The sequence below is a fragment of the Macrobrachium nipponense genome, chromosome 6 (assembly GCF_015104395.2).
Source record: "Macrobrachium nipponense isolate FS-2020 chromosome 6, ASM1510439v2, whole genome shotgun sequence".
NCBI classification, from domain to species: Eukaryota; Metazoa; Arthropoda; class Malacostraca; order Decapoda; family Palaemonidae; genus Macrobrachium; species Macrobrachium nipponense.
In genome coordinates, this window is record NC_061108.1 from 50289565 (window position 1) to 50306077 (window position 16513).

Consider the following 16513-nt stretch of genomic DNA (forward strand, 5'->3'; position numbering starts at 1 on the left):
GATGGATCTTTTTCACGACCAGCTTAATGTGCCATGGCTTTTGTCAAATATTACAGTAATAGTATAAGTCGTGTCTAAATCCTCTCGTGAAGGTGACAGGGTTGTGAATTAATTTTAAATGGTAATTTTGCTGGGGCTATCCTTCGTTTTCTTTGATTCACGGTCTTGAGAAAGAATTATTCTGTTGAACACTATATCAGCGGGAATTTCTTCAGCTGAAAATAAACTTTGACACAGAAACCTGAGTTGTGCTGATTTTACTTTAGATGCTTAATATATATGTAGATGGATATTGAAAGTTCATACTGGCCCTAAATAAACCGCAATGATTTCTTATGTCTCTCTCTCTCTCTCTCTCTCTCTCTCTCTCTCTCTCTCTCTCTCTCTCTCTCTCTCCACCATATGATTTTCTATGGTAGACCGCATTTTTGTAGATATACGCACTGTATGTTCCCACTATGGTCACTGACGAATTCTCTCTTTTGTATGTCTGTCATATGTCTTCCATATATGCTTCATATCTTCGAGGCGAAAGGAATTTTGTCTTCCTTTATAGCCGACATTTTATTCTTTGCATTTGTTCAAAATTCGAAATCATCTAGAGGTTGGCATCCCTAAATGAAGGGTTGTAGCCAAGTTGTGTAAGCGATGAATATTCATTGCCCATATGTCTGGGCTTGACTTTTTTCACCCTACTTTTGTACCGTTTTGTTAATATTTTTCATCACTTCGGTGCGTCAGTAGTGTTTTTGTTAGGTTGACTGCTGTTCCTGAGACTATAACTTGAACGATATGCAGAGGACAGCGCAACTTGTAAATCTGATAAACGGGCCTTCGCAGCCGTTTGAAGATTAATCTTGTTGGGGCAGTTATGTAAAATTTTATTAGGGTCACAACTATCACTTTTCGGGTGACCTGCTTCAGCCCTGTGCTTCACAGGGTTCCTAAACAAAGAATCAACAAACGGAAGCAGATTTACGGTCAGGGAGTATGTAGTACGTGTCCAGTATAAATATTTATGGGAGCTTCCCCCATTCTGTCCTGTTTTGGCCCTCTTGTATAGTAGAGGAAAGAGTTAAAGTGTATAATTTGTGTAGTCAAAGTGCTCGGTGCTCACTCAAAAAAGGTTACAACGTTTACTCTTACAGATTCTATCTTGTAGATGTTTTTAGTTCAGTTCGAGTTTGTTATTTTCATATTGCTCTCTCTCTCTCTCTCTTCTCTCTCTCGTCTCTCTCTCTCTCTCTCTCTAAACATATATATATATATATATATATATATATATATATATATATTATATATATATAGTATATATGTGTGTGTGTGTGTGTGTGTGTGTGTTCATACAGATTTATACATATGTATATATGTATATATATACATATATATCATATACATATATATATATATATATGTATATATATATATATATATATATATATATATATATATATTGCTAATATATGCTAATTAGATGAATCCTAGTATTAATGATGCGTCTATGGAAGTCATTAATGTCACTTAATGATTAGTTTCGTTAATGATCAAACATTCCTTCGTGGGTCCGAACACCTTTATTAGATTTCTGAGATGTTTGTTTTGTTTTTTGCGCATTGAGAGAATTGTTAAATTTCTGCACATTCATTCTTTGATTTTGTGGAAATATAAGATGGAATCTGGGTCTCTTATTTCACGTCGTAACTGTGATCAGGTAAATTTGATTTTACGTTTGTTTTATTTGGTTGTCGATGACTCATTATTCATATTATAATTCCGCTGTATATTTTCAAACCTTTTGATTGACTCGGAAATACCTTAAACAGTTGAAACACAAGTGTTAGGCTGCATTTTGTTTGTACTTGTGCTTTAAATGCTTTTGATAGCTAGAGAATTTATTAAAAGTATAAACGTCATTGATTCAGATGATGCTTCACAATTTATATTAACAAGTATGCCTGTTATTCATTTGTGCCTTTTATAAACTTAATTCTCTTGCTTCGCATTTTGGTTAAAACATATCTCTCTCTCTCTCTCTCTAATCTCTCTCCTCTCTCTCCGGCTCTCTCTCCTCTCTCCTCCTCTCTCGCTCTCGTCTCATCTCTCCTCTCTCTCATCTCTCTCTCTCTCTCTCTCTCTCTTCTCTAGTTTTCATATTTATAGGACATTAACATAATTATGGCTTTAATGAATAAGAAATTTTAACAAATAATTCTTCATAGTTACTGAAGGTCTCACTTCCTTCTATTTTTACTGTTTAATGTATTCCAACGTGCGAAGGTACGGCCTGAAGTTACAGAAGCTACAACGTTTAACCAATACCCAACGTCCAGTGTATAAACATAAACTTGGATGATTAATGGGAAGAATGACGACTTGGTGTAGCTTTTCTTCCGCTTTGGTTTATCGTTACTTCTCCATCAAAGGATGGGCAGTCGTAGGTGGCGCCATAAACAGACCTTAGATAGGAGCACCCGCCGACATTTGACAGAGCATTAAAAGACCTTTTTTAGAACGTACATATATCGAAAGAAGCGCAAGTAGAGCGCTGATGTGAGGCTGACAAAAGATTCGGCAGAGTACAAAATGTCCTTTGATGCAGCATGAAAAGATCTTTGGCTGGAGCGTCTGAAAAGCTTCGGCTGTAGCGTAAGACCCGATAGGAGCATAGGGCTTCGGTAAGGGCGTAAGAAGATTTTGTGAATGGAATAAGAAAAACCTAGGGGAGAGTATGAGACTGTTACAGCGTGGTTGGCGTAGTTCTTTTTTCAGTAAATACAGCCGTAAGCAATAAAACCCGTTCTCAGCCAATTCTGGAGAAACCATTGTTCTCCAGAAAGTGAACAATGGTTTCTCGTCTGTATGTTTGCGAGACACGTAGTCTATTTAAGGTAACCTGTATTTCCAAGAGAGTCCGTCTCCCCCTCCACTTGAAGATCCGGGAGCCATGATGGAGTCAAGTAATCCAATTGCCTCGTCATCGCGCGAAATTGGATTAACCAAGGATTAGGGTTTGTCCATCAAAACAAATACCATTATCGCAGGATCCAATTCAGAAGTCAAGTTGCGTTTAGGGAAGTAGTCTACTCGCCTAGAACGTCCTTGGCCTTCTCTCACACGACCTCAGCCATTATTACCGGAATTAGATGCCTTTGCAGAAGTTGGGTGACCGTTTCTGGCCCCTTACTTAGTCTTTAATAACCGTCCATCGCGAAAATTAACCCCGAATGAAAGGAAAAGTCGACCTCAAACTGACGTGAAGTTTCGTCGGTCGAGCTGTAGGGAAGGTTATGCTTTGGAGAAGCACTTGGCTTGAGATCTTGAGAGCCTGAACTTAAATTTGATTAGATGAACGTCTGTGCTTGTCTGATAGGTGTCTGTCTGTCTGTATACATGCATACATACAGACGTTCATACTTAAATACATACACACGCATACATATGTGCGTGTGTTTGAGTGTAAGTATGTATCTATCAGAATTACATAAGCGTTTATTCAATCAAATAAGTTCACATTCCCAAGTTCACATAAATATTGTGGCGAGCTTAATATATTAATATTCGTGGCGTATATAATATATTTCGTCCCCGTCCACTTGGACGGAGTGGAGTTCGATCCCATGGGGGGTGGGGACGAAATTGCATTATTCAACTAAAAAATTCCCCCTTGCGGTCAATATATGAAAATATATCATTTGGGGAGGTAAACAAGTGAATTTAGATATTAAAGGACATTTGTAGCTTGAATTTGTATATATCATATAATATATATATATTATATAATATATATATATATAGATAGATAGATAGATAGATAGATAGATAGATAGCTAAGATAGATAGATAGATAGATAGATAGATAGAATAGATATATCTATCTATCTATCTAATATATACTATATAATATATAATATTATATAGATATATATATATATATAATATATATATAATATCTTATGATTTATAATATTTATATATATATAATATAATAATATATATATATTATATTATTATAATTTATATATATAATACTATAATATCTATATCTAAAATATATATTAATATTATATATATATATATTCTATACTAATATAGTAGAGAGAGAGGAGAGAGAGGAGAGAGAGATAGGAGATCTAGATAATATATATATATATATATAGATAATATATATCTATATATATATATATATATATATATATATATATATATATATATATATAATATTATATTATATATATATAATATATATATAATATATGTGTGTGTGTGTGTCATTATATAATACATACATACATACATATCATACGCGCCACAATATGTATGTTCATTTATATGAAATTCCTCCCAAAGGAGGTCACCAAAGGTATTGATCTTTTACCTAATAGTTTTTGATTTGATGAAAAAGTAAAAAATTTTAAACGTTAGGTAAATTTTGTTAATTTAATTCAAGTCAATGTAGGAAGGATTATATGTTAACTCCTTAAAATGAAATACGGAAACCTTGTATATATCGTGTTGGGAACGTTTTTCATATCGTATACTTGACTGAATGTTGTCTCGTGTGTTGTCGTCTTGTAAAAATGTCTTCTTTACCTTGTGCACAGGCTATGGTTGGCAGATGACCTGCCAATTATACTAATCTTCTTCGATAGGCTCGCGAAGGAATAAAAAAAGAGATCAGTTTTTAGGGGGCGTTGGTATTCGAAGTGTCAGAAACTAGCGATTGAAATTTGATGAAGTTTTTTTATTCTAAAAAGAAAAATTACTCTGCTTCGACTGATGATTGGGAAGATTATAATCGTCTTTCAAAGAAATGTCTTTTCGGACCTCATGACTTTACCAAATTGTTTTATTTTTTGTTTATCATCATCATCATCATCATCATCGTTAGAACAGGGAGAGAGAAAAAAAGAACGTAAATTCTTGGTCATATGTGAAAAGCATTGTGGACAAACTGCAAGGTCATAGCATTCGGATTAATTGAGTAACAAAAGTCTGCCATTCCATAAAGAAGTCCCACAACTTACCCCAGAACTTATTGTGGACACTTTTTTTTTCTAAACGTGCTACTGAATTGTGTGTGTGTATATATATATATATATATATATATATATATATATATATATATATATTCAGTATATAATACTTTCTATTTAATTGAAGACTACCTCACATTTTTCTAAAGCCACTCATTTCCCTGGCCAGTATTAATTAGAGATATTCAGATGTCACGAATTTCAGACGTTTCAGACCACTTTTGTTCTTCAAAAAGTTTTATGATAATTGATTTTCATTTTGCAACGATCTCTTTGGCATTTCAGTAGTTTCCTCATCATTAAAGGGTCATTTGAAGCATGGCATTATTTGAGTATTATTGGTTGACGAAGGAGCTGTATTGTAATGTTTCAGTTTTTGCATTGATATTAACCATTTGTTAGTTGATAGACACGACAACGGTAATAGAGAAGTCTTACATCACTTAGCTTTACGCAAATACCCAACGCTGATGTCAAATTTGACTTCCTGATGATAGGGCCAAGTGCGTTGTTACTTACAGATTCTTTGAATTAAACCCTTCGCCATTTTGGTTCCGTGTTGCGATGTCCTTTCTCTCTGGAAGTGTAGTGGTTGCTAAACTATCCATTTGCTAACCGATCTCGTCGTCATAACACATTCATTGTTCCATCAGGGGCTGGCGTCAGGGGAAGGCCGGAGAGGGGCGGGGTGACGTGGCCCTTGTAAGGAGCCCCTGGGGTGTCCAGGACCCCCAGGGGAGGATCGCCCTAGGCGACCCAAGTGACACGCGCCCACGCCCCGCGCCCTACACAACCCCCACGCCTCGTCATGAACATCGCCAAGCTGCGCCACACCCTGATGCGGTCTCGGACGCCCACGGGCGCCGAGATGAAGCAGCAGAACAGCTTGGAGGTGCCGCCACAGATCCGTTCAGCGTCCTTCGACGAGATGCAGCTGAAACCGGGCCGCCGAGAGTCGTCGTCGTCGTCCTCGTCGCCTGCAGAGCGGCAGTCGTTTCTCCTGCGGGTGCCATACCTGGGGCCCAAGAGGTCCAAGAGCTTCGACTCCGGCTGCGGCGACGTGGACGACAGCTACCCATCGTCCCGCAAGAAGAACTCGCGTCCTTTGTCACTTGACAAAGCGAGCCAGCAGTGCGTCCATTGTATCTATGTAGAAGAGATCGCGCGTCGATGCAGTTGCGACGGCAGGCGAATCCCTTACAATATGTCGCTTGATTTTGTTAGCAGTTTAGACAGTTCGAGAGAAGAAGCCGAAGATGAAGAGGAGGAGGAAGAAGAGGAGGAGGAGGAGGAGGAGGAAGAAGACTGGGACGAAAACAGTTCGAGCGACGAGTTGCACGAGGTCATCTGCGGCATCAAAGTGACTCTCAGTCCGAATTCGCCGTCGTCGGCGTCCCCTACGAACGAAGACATACAGATCCCCACGTCTGTAGTCACATCCCCAAGAAGCAAGACAGTCTCGCCCAAACTGGAACGCCAGCCGGCTGTCTTTTGCATGAACACGAGTACCGAGCTCAGCTCGCAGGAAAACAGTTTCGATTTAAGCGATGGCGGATACAGCCATCACGGGTCCTTCATGTATTTGGGTTCCTCGAGTGAGTATGGGGATGGTGAGCAGAGTGGAGAGCAAGCAGCTATGGAGCAGCAAGCAAGAACTGTCGAACCAAAGGCGAGCGAAGATTCAGGGACTGGCGAAGGAGCCGAGGGGCCAGATGGGGCTGAGGTGACAGACGTGTTTTTAGAAGTCCCTGCTCGGCGGGACCGGGCAGCTTCCCTCGACATCTCCTTCGCTAGCTTCCCAAAACCTGAAGAGCTAATGATTAAAACGGGCACGACAGGCTTAACGAGGTCCTGCTCCCTTGAACCGCCCAAAGCTCTTCGCTCGAAAAGCATCGACATCGAATTACCAACAGAAGAAGATGGCAATTATAAGGTGGTTGTGACCTCGCCGAAAACTGCCAGGTACGTAACGTTAGGTAGTGAGATTTTGTTGAGTCACTCGTTTCTCTTCTTTCAGTCAAGGTCACTTGAATATTTGGATTTTTGATACATATGGCTATTCGTATGTACAAATCAAGTTATTATCACAACTGCCGTAATAAGAGACCTTTCAATGTCAATATTATAAGCAAACTTTTGCCATTATGCAGTATTTCAGAGCATTTGTTTTAGTATACCCTAGGTCATCGAAAACTAAGGTCACTCTTGCATGATTATTTCTTGCATTAATACAAATAGCCTGTAACTTCTTCACTGTGTAATTACTATATGTCAGGCGTTATTCTATTTTATTTTTATTTTTATTATAACATATGATATAATCCATGGTCTCCATTTGCTGTTAAGTCACACGTGTCTTGAACCTCAAAGAAACGGTAAGTGTATAGTATGTAAGATCATTCGGATTGATTTTTGTATGGGTTGATGAAAAGTTTTGTTACTTGATAGTGTATATATTTTATTGGAAATGATTGTGTTTTTCTCTGTATGGTCCAATTTTTATTCATATGAGTTGTTAAATGAATAAACCTTAAAATGTTTGGGTATAGACTGTAGCTTATGTTTTAAGGTAAGTGTGGCAAGTGTGTGGGCGTTACGAAGATGATGTGTGTGAGTGTGAGTATATATATATATATATATATATATATATATATATATATATATATATATATATATATATATATATATATATATATATATATATATATATATATATAGATATATGTATGTCTGATGTATGTATATTATATGTATTATATATAATATATATAGATATATATAAACATATATATATATATATACATATATGTGTGTGTGTATATATATATATATAATGTGTGTATTTACTATCTGTTTGTATTGTATGTATAGTAAGACTTTAATCATTGCTCCGTATTCATATTTTTTTGAATGATGGTTTTAGCGAAGCTCTGTATGAGTCAATAACAACATGAGTCTTTCGGCTTAGAAAAGGTCCACGTTTGGTATAAATGAATTCATACATTTCTGATGAGTTCCTCCATTTCGACTAATAGAGAAGCGCAGTCAAAATTGATCCCAGGCACTTTTGATTATTTATTTGTTCGGTGAAGTGCTCTTCTTCTTCCCAGTCATCTACTGATTGGGCCAGTTCGGGTTTTGAGTCGAGTCTGACAGTGAAGTTTAAAAAGGCGCTCTTGAGGCACGCGTGGGTTGAGGAGTCCCGATGAAGACGAGGAATTGGCAGCCATGGAGAAGAGAGTTGCATCTGGAGTGATACACTATGTGGGATAATAAGACGGACGAGCAAAAAGACAAGGGAGAGACGAGGAGTAAAGCGAAATAGAATCTGTAGAGACCAGAGGTGGTTTATGGAAACTGTGATGGTGGAAGAGTGAGGAAAAGGATGAAGGGAGAGAATATTAGGAATTTCACTGATGGAGAGTTAGATAAAGAATGTTAACTGGTGGGACTGATAGCTTAACCGATAGCGAGGGTTGATTTCAGATATTTAGGTACTGGGTACGATTGCCAGGTTAGTCTCTGTTGAATCCCCCATGAAAGGAAGTTTTAGGAATAAGAAAAAAAAAGAAATTTGACAGAAAAGAGGTAGGCTATTAAAATGAAAAGCACTATTAACAGAAAAGCTAGGATTAGAAATGAAAAAGATCCTCTATGGAATTGGACGGCGACGTTCAATAGGTCTTTATATCAGACTCCCCGTCATATAATGAGAGAGAACCAACGGAAAATCGTTATTTTAAAGCTGCCATTAAGATCCGGTTGTCTGTTTTATTTTGTTATTTAGGTAACTTCCCTTACAAATTTCTGTTAAATAAAGTGTTTGCAATTTAAAGAAAATATCTGCATCTCTCGTTAATAGTCATGAGATCTAAATTTATTAAGTTAAAGATATTTATAAAAGAAAAAAAGAACATCGTTTCTGGGTTAAGTTTGATCTTGTTTTGCCTCTTAGGATGGGATTTTCACTTTTATAAAATGGAATTTGATTATGAAGGTGAGGTAGGCTCTTTGATTGGTTGTACTGTTATGTACTCGAAATGAAGGAGAAATGAAATGCCCTCATCAAGGTCTAGGTCTCATTTCTCCGTCTCATGATATGGGATAGAGTCGCACTGAAGATTTGTTTGCACATGCCGTTATTCAATAGGCCCCTTTGTTGACAGTGTTATTATTCAAGCAAACTAACGAATTACATTATACGCCCAGACAATTTTTATGGAACATTTAATGTTCTCGAAATAATGAGAGATCATTAAAGGCCGCGCCTACGTTTTCTTAATTTCCCTCGAGATTTTCTGTACCGTCGCCTTAGCAGCCCCCTGGGTCTTTTTGAAAGTCCTAAGCACTGGACTGCGGTTTTTAGTTCATCCTGTTAATGATTTTACAGGTCGTTTTGTTCTTATGTTTTTATGTTCTCATTAATGTTTTCCACATTTATATGATATTCAAATATTCTCAGTTTTAGGTTTTTAAAATTCAACGAACTTGGTATTCATTTGCGATTTTCTGTTTTTCTTCAATGGAACGGATGGTATATATTCTGTCGGTGTGAGGTAGCCTCCGATTGTATATGGGTTGCCTCATTCGAATGGCCATCTTATTTGCAATTCTAAACTCGTGAAACAACGCTGCAACCGAATTGACGTTATTCAGGGGCATCTTCTCGAAATGTTGTTTAACATTTGTATGTAAAACTCGTTTGTGTAGCTCTGATTTCCCGATTCTTGCAAAAAGATCTGTTGCATTTAGGAATTATTATTGGGCACCGGGTTTGTTTGTCATCACTACGTAGACCAGAGTTGAAGCGATCTAGATATGGCTCTCATATTTCTATAGGTCTAGTGAATGTGATCACTAAGTTTCCTTTATAGAGCTAATTTATTCTTGCCCATGTGGGCAAATTGATATTGCCCTCGTCAGCAGAAGGCCATGTATGTATGTATGTGTGTATGTATGTATGCATGTATGCATGTATGTATGTATGCAATAATCTTTTGACATTTTGTATAATTAAGCAAAGCCCTTCATTTGTCCAGTCAATCTGAAGGAAATGATAAAGGTATGTATGATCCTACTTTATACTGATATTCATTTTAATTAAAGTAGACTCAGTCAGATAAATAATTTTAATTGCAACATTCGGTCAATTGCCATCGCACACTAATAAACACAACCCCACACAAACACACACAGACACACACACATACGCATATATATATATGTGTGTATATATATTATAATCAATTATTATAGTACTATATGGATATAGTATATATATATAGTATATGTATATAATATTATAATATTAATAATATATATAAGCTATAAATATAATGATATAATATAATTATATATATATTATATATATATCTATATATATAGTACGTATATATACATCTATATACTATACATATATATATATATATATATATATATATGATATATATATATATATATATATATATATATTTGTGGATGTCCTTGTGTATTTGTATGCATTTTGTATATTTCCACATTACTATTGTGTAAATGAAAACACTTATCCTATGAACATATTGGTATGTCGTAATTTTTTATCTATATTTACGGTTTCGTAAATGTTGGTATGTTTGTTTTTTATTTTTTAAGTCAAGTGTCAGTATCAGGTAAAAGCGTGTTAGCTGCGTAATTAGAACAGGTGAGTCTTACTGAGAGCAGTTGTTCACTATTTTATATAAAAATTATTTTTTGTGATAATTTATGTTGTTTATTAAAGTTATGATATATCGTTGTTATAAAGTTACCGTTATCGGTATTGAATTTAAACCAACTAGTGTGATAAAAGCTTGAAGACTCCATGATTTTTCTGGAGTATGAAATTTGTATGTATAAATTGAAAGAGCAAAAGAGCCCTAACTGTACAGAGAGGATAAATGACTGAAAGCATTTTCTGGGCCCTTGTCTTTTTTCGGGTGCGCTTTTAATCTTCCATTTTGTTTGTGCGTCCATTTTTCAGGAAGGCCATCAATTCTGAAGTGGAGATCCAGTGTGAGAATGGCGAGAGGCGGGTTTTGCGATCAACCTGCGACTGGATGGAAGGGGCCATCAATGGCGACCATCTGTGGTGCCCCACTTCCGCTTCAGGAGACTTCTGCTACGTCGGCGAGGACCACTGTTGTGTGAGTATTAGAACTGCCCCCCCTTTCTTTAGTACCACGTCAGCATGACTTGGGTTTTATGTGTTCCTTTTTAGTCTGGAAATATTTATGCTTGCGGGCTTTTTTTTTTCTTTTCTCTCCTGAACACCCATATGATTGACTAACCTTAGATGGAAGCCATTCAGGAAATAAGCTAAAGGCTTCGTTTCATCTGAGCGGATGAGGGAAGGGGAGAATTGAATGTCACTACAAATGGATCTCGAGATGAGAAGTGATAAAGCGAAGAAGAAAGGTTCCAAAGGCTTCATAATACTTCATCCAAGTACCAGAATATCATGGCTTTAAGTATTGTTGTTGGAGAAGAGACTGAATGTTCACTGAACGACGTCTAATTTCGCTGGCTGTTAATTCTTCATGGCAAAGGGGCCCCCTGCGTCATACTACCTCACACTTTATGGTTTGTCGGTGGCTGGTTAAACGTGATTAATTATCGTGAACGTATTATTAGCCCTGGAGCCTGATCTAGAACTAACGCAGTCGTAGGTAAACACGGATAGAAGCTAAAAAGGCGCAGCGGAAGGGTCAGAGAGGGAAACGACAATTGAAAAGCGTCAGAAAATTGAGTGACCTTAATGGCTTTTGGGGCTCTGTCATCTCGCAGTGCAGGACTGGGAGGAGGATAGAGACATCATTGAATATGAGCACAATGCAATGTAGTTGCTGAATGCGTCTGCTAATATATTTAATGCATATTATGAAATGTCAGTTATAGTTTCGATGCAGACCCATTCAATTAATTTCTCCCTCGAATGAAGGAGAGTTGTTTAACTTAGCCTAATATTAGCACTCGCCCCCCCCCCCCCAACCCCCATGATTAATTCATTCTACTCACACTAAGACATACATGTCTGTGTGTGTGTGCGCGAGCACGTTGTACCCATGATTATATATCATAGTATCATTAGCTCACGCAAATTTATAGTATTTATACTGTTCAGTCAGTAAACCTCCTTTTGTGTTCAATTATTATTTTTCTGACCTCACTTTACGTAGTCTTATGGATTACAGAAGAGACCTGCAGCCCAAGTATATATGAATGTGTTAAGAGAGTAAGATGCTAAACAAATGACTATATCCTCTGTCTGGGAAAACGCCCCTTGTAAATATGTTTTCGTAAATATAGCCACAATATTAACACTTGTTAAGGAATTTCTCAAATTCATTACTTTACAGGTGTTTGTTTCCTTGTTTTTAGTTTTCCTTAAAAGAAAACTATTGAGATACTTTTTGTCTGTCCTTCCGCACTTTTTCTGTCCGCACAATTTCTGCCCATACTTATTCTGTCCGCACAATTTCTGTCCGCCCTCAGACCTTACAAATAACTGAGGCTAGAAGGATGCAAATAGATATGTAGATTATTCACCCTCCAATCATCAAACATACCAAATTGCAGCCCACTAGCTCAGTAGTTTCTATTTTATTCAAGGTAAAAGTTAGTCATAATCGTTCGTCTGGCACAGATACAGGTGCCAGCAACACTGACCACCACCGGGTCGTGGCTGAAAGTTTCATGGGGCGCGGCTGAGAGTTTCATGGTCCTTGGCTGAGAGCTTCATATAGCATTATACGCTGCAGAGAAAACTCAATTGCACCGAAGAAACAGTCAGTAATAGAGAAGTTGTGAAAATAAAAAGTGTAGAATATGCTAAAGAAAGAACAAAATACATTCGTTTTCAGGACTCATTCCGAAAACCATAAACTAAGTAGTTAATCTGAATGCAGGTAAATAGAAAGTTAATATTAGGGTGAAACCTTAAAATTGGGAAAGGCAAATGAAGGTAGTAAGATACAAAGGCAGAATAAAGGCAAAATGCCAAACAAAGTCAGAAAGAAAATAAGCGATTTCTTTTATTTCTTTCATTTTCTAAATACAGGGAATGAAGTTGATGGTGTTCGTGGAAACAGTTTTAGTCGTATTGGGTCGGGACCTCCTAAGTGCAGTTGGTTGGCCTTCTTTCAATGGGAAAAAATGACTTTGAAACATTAGCATAAATATCTCGGGGAAAGTAAATATCAGGGAGGGAATCGTTACCGAGGAAATTCAAAGGACAAAATAATGCCCTGATTACCCTCATCACCTTTCGCTCTTATTTCCAGTTTACTTTTACTCATTTCAGTAGCGACTGGAATGATGGACTCGGCTCCCAGATCATCTGCTTCTGATCGCGGCTTTTAGGTTTTCTTTGTCTGGTAATCTTAGCCATTTGAATGAAATCCGTTATTCCTGTGTAAGCTTCGTACTTAAACGTACGTTAAACCCTTCCCCGTCAGCCCCCTACTTTTTTGTGTGTGAATTTTATGTAAGTCAATTTTATATAATGTCATCTAAAAACCTAAGTTGTTTGGTCATAGAAATCAAGAGGAAAAGAGTAATGATGAGGGTTCATCACTGGGAAAGCTCTTAAAAATCTTTAACACAGTCGTTGCATTTATGTTCATCATTAACAAAAGTGGCTAAATTTCAAGTAGCATAAATTAGTGTTCAATCGAAGCACATGATTTCCATATAATTAAGCATTCGTGTGCCGCGGATATTAAAGGCTTTGGAAGATGGCTATCATTATTTTTAAGGGAAACCTTTATTTTACTTATTATCAAGCTGCAAACGCACATTAGATTGCCCGTGAATAATGTGTACACGATAGCTGAATGAATGGGGGTGTGGAGAAAACTGTGTCAAGAATAATTTTGTTAATGTGAGAGGTATTCTTGAAAGGAAGAGGCGCTCAGAATGAAAAAAAATATCTGAATGCCAAGTTTTGTCAGGTTTCTTATGTTGCCAATGTAAAATCCCAAGAAGAGTTGCTTTCTTTTGTAAATTCCTCCTAAGTTTGTTATCTCATACACCTACGAGATTTTGAAAATCTCATATCATTGGTGTACTGGCCTTGTTGATATATGATTCCATGAAATCTTATGGTCATGATTTTGAGTAGTGTGTTCTCGATTCTTGATGTCATTTACAGCTTGTTTGTTAGTTTAAATGTGTTACATTGTTATTTTGATTTAGTGGAAAAACCGTGAGAATCCTGCTCTCGAAGCTTTTCAGTCAGAATCACCTTGTAACCTTAATTCGTCTTTCAAATGTCCCCGAAAAGGCTTTGTCCACCTAATATTCCAGGGGCAGACAACTCTCAGTTCTTATCCGTTGTTCAGTGGCGGCTAATCGTAAACATTGATATGCATTTTAACATCATTGCATAGTTTATTATGTAAGTAATTTCGGACGTTGTTCTCGACAATACAAATATATTCGACAGTCACAGCGTTTGTCTTTGCCCTTCCTTTTAGTTGTCGGTGCTTTCCCAGTCATTTGATTACTGTTTCTGTCCTGCTCTCCGATGTTTTCATGAGAATATATAGTCTGCTGCATCTTTTATTCTTTTCCATGATTTCGACTGTTTTAGTCCACACTCGAATTCTTCCACGTTCTCATTTAGCCACCACAGGTATGGGAAGCTCTTTGAAATGAATCATAAAATCTCCCGCTATACTTGCCAGTAATTATGCTCTCCCGCATATATCAATTTTCTAGTCTAGAAATAAACGGCAGTAGGGAAAGATCATACCTTCGAATTGGCTAAGACTTGATATGAAAATCTTGTTCCCGTATTGCAATTACACATGGTAACTTTGGAGGACAATTTATTCTGTGAGAGGTGAGCGTCAACGAGGTTAGAGGAGAGCAGAAAAGAGTGGTGTGCCTTGGGGCTGGTGTCTCACGATTTTGGCTATAGCCTAAAGTTTTGCACATTTCCTCTATCAAATATTTGTGTAATTACTTGCCTGGATTTACCAATAAACGAAATCGAGTAGTATCTTAGTGTTTGGGACATCCAGCTTCTATTAGGCCTCGTTCCCATCTAGGGGTGTCGGCTTTGTTCTTACTATATGCATCTTTACTTTCTCATATATATATATATAGTATATATATATATATATATATATATATATATAGATTATATATATATATATAGATTATATATATATATATATATATATATATATATATATATATAATATATATATAATATATGTTATGGGGGATTCCCTCCCCACCCCCCCATTATTCATTGGGTAAGCGTGAGACACGAGCGGAAGGTAAACCAACACACAGCATTACTGACACAGCCTCTCTCTCTCTCTCTCTCTCTCTCTCTCTCTCTCTCTCTCTCTCTCTCTCTAGCACCGACACCTCTCTCCATTCTAACAGGTAATGAAAATGAGAGAGTCGCATCATAACATTAACGTTTATTAACAATGAATAAATAAATCAATCAATCAAGTAATCCAGTCTTACAGACTAGCTCAAAAAAAACCCAAATAGTACAATGTCTGATAGTAATCATCAGTCACCAAAAAAGTCTACACCCATCTGGGAACTCTTTGTCCCCCTGCATTCCAGAATCGTCTGTTTCAAAGATACAGAACACATCCCGGTAAGTACACATAAGTTTAGCAACAAAATCTAAAGATCAGATATTCTTAAAAATGTCAAACAGACAACAAGCCAGTCTTTGGCTAAAGCACTTCAACACTCACCCAAACAGCCGGACCACTATAAACACAGTTAATAAAAAATTCCCGGCGAATGCCACGGCATCTTGCTTTTGACTTGAAGCCCCTCTGTCAAAATCCTCCCATAGGCTTGGGTATGACACTCTTTTAACAGAAAGAGGCGCACACGCGCATACGAACACACAGTTCGCTAGCGCCTCACGGCTCTAGCTGCATCCAGTTTCACAAAGGCACTTTGAGAAGAGTTAATAAACTCAGTACCTTGACTTGTCGAACTAAGCATTTTTATCTCACGCCATCCCCAGAAATTCATTCATCAGCTACTCTCAGGTCGTTACCTCTGCACTGTTCTCCACATTCCATAGGTCACTGAGAACACATGGACAATATATTATTAATCAAAAACCCTAGGCCTCACATATATATATATATATATATATATATATATATATATATATTATATATATATATATATATATTTTATATATATATATATATGTTATATATATATATATATGTATATATATATATATATATATATATATATATATATATGTGTGTGTGTGTGTGTGTGTGTGTGCGCGCGCGTGCGTTACACGTGTTCAAGGTACAATAAATAATGTTTAGTTAGAGAATTTTTGTACATAAGAAAACTTTGCATAAGAAAAAGAAGAAAATAATTTTAAAATAAAACAACAATTAAAATTAGTAATAATAAAACAAACAAGCTAAGTCGGAAGCGGTTTTAAACCTAACATCGAT

General features: G+C 36.8%; 1 protein-coding gene across 16 annotated transcripts in view; it reads left to right on the top strand.

Annotated features, from left to right (window-relative positions):
* The window catches only part of LOC135216344 (eye-specific diacylglycerol kinase-like), an 818192-nt gene that overhangs the window by 544348 nt on the left and 257331 nt on the right, over nt 1-16513 (top strand). For 11 of the 16 annotated variants that reach the window (XM_064251559.1, XM_064251564.1, XM_064251565.1 and 8 more), the window contains exon 2: nt 11032-11194. In XM_064251559.1, the coding sequence (XP_064107629.1) occupies nt 11032-11194 (163 nt within the window). Of the gene's footprint in view, nt 1-5686; nt 6996-11031; nt 11195-16513 lie in introns of all 16 variants that reach the window. The other 5 variants (XM_064251563.1, XM_064251569.1, XM_064251567.1 and 2 more) reach the window with 1 other exon arrangement.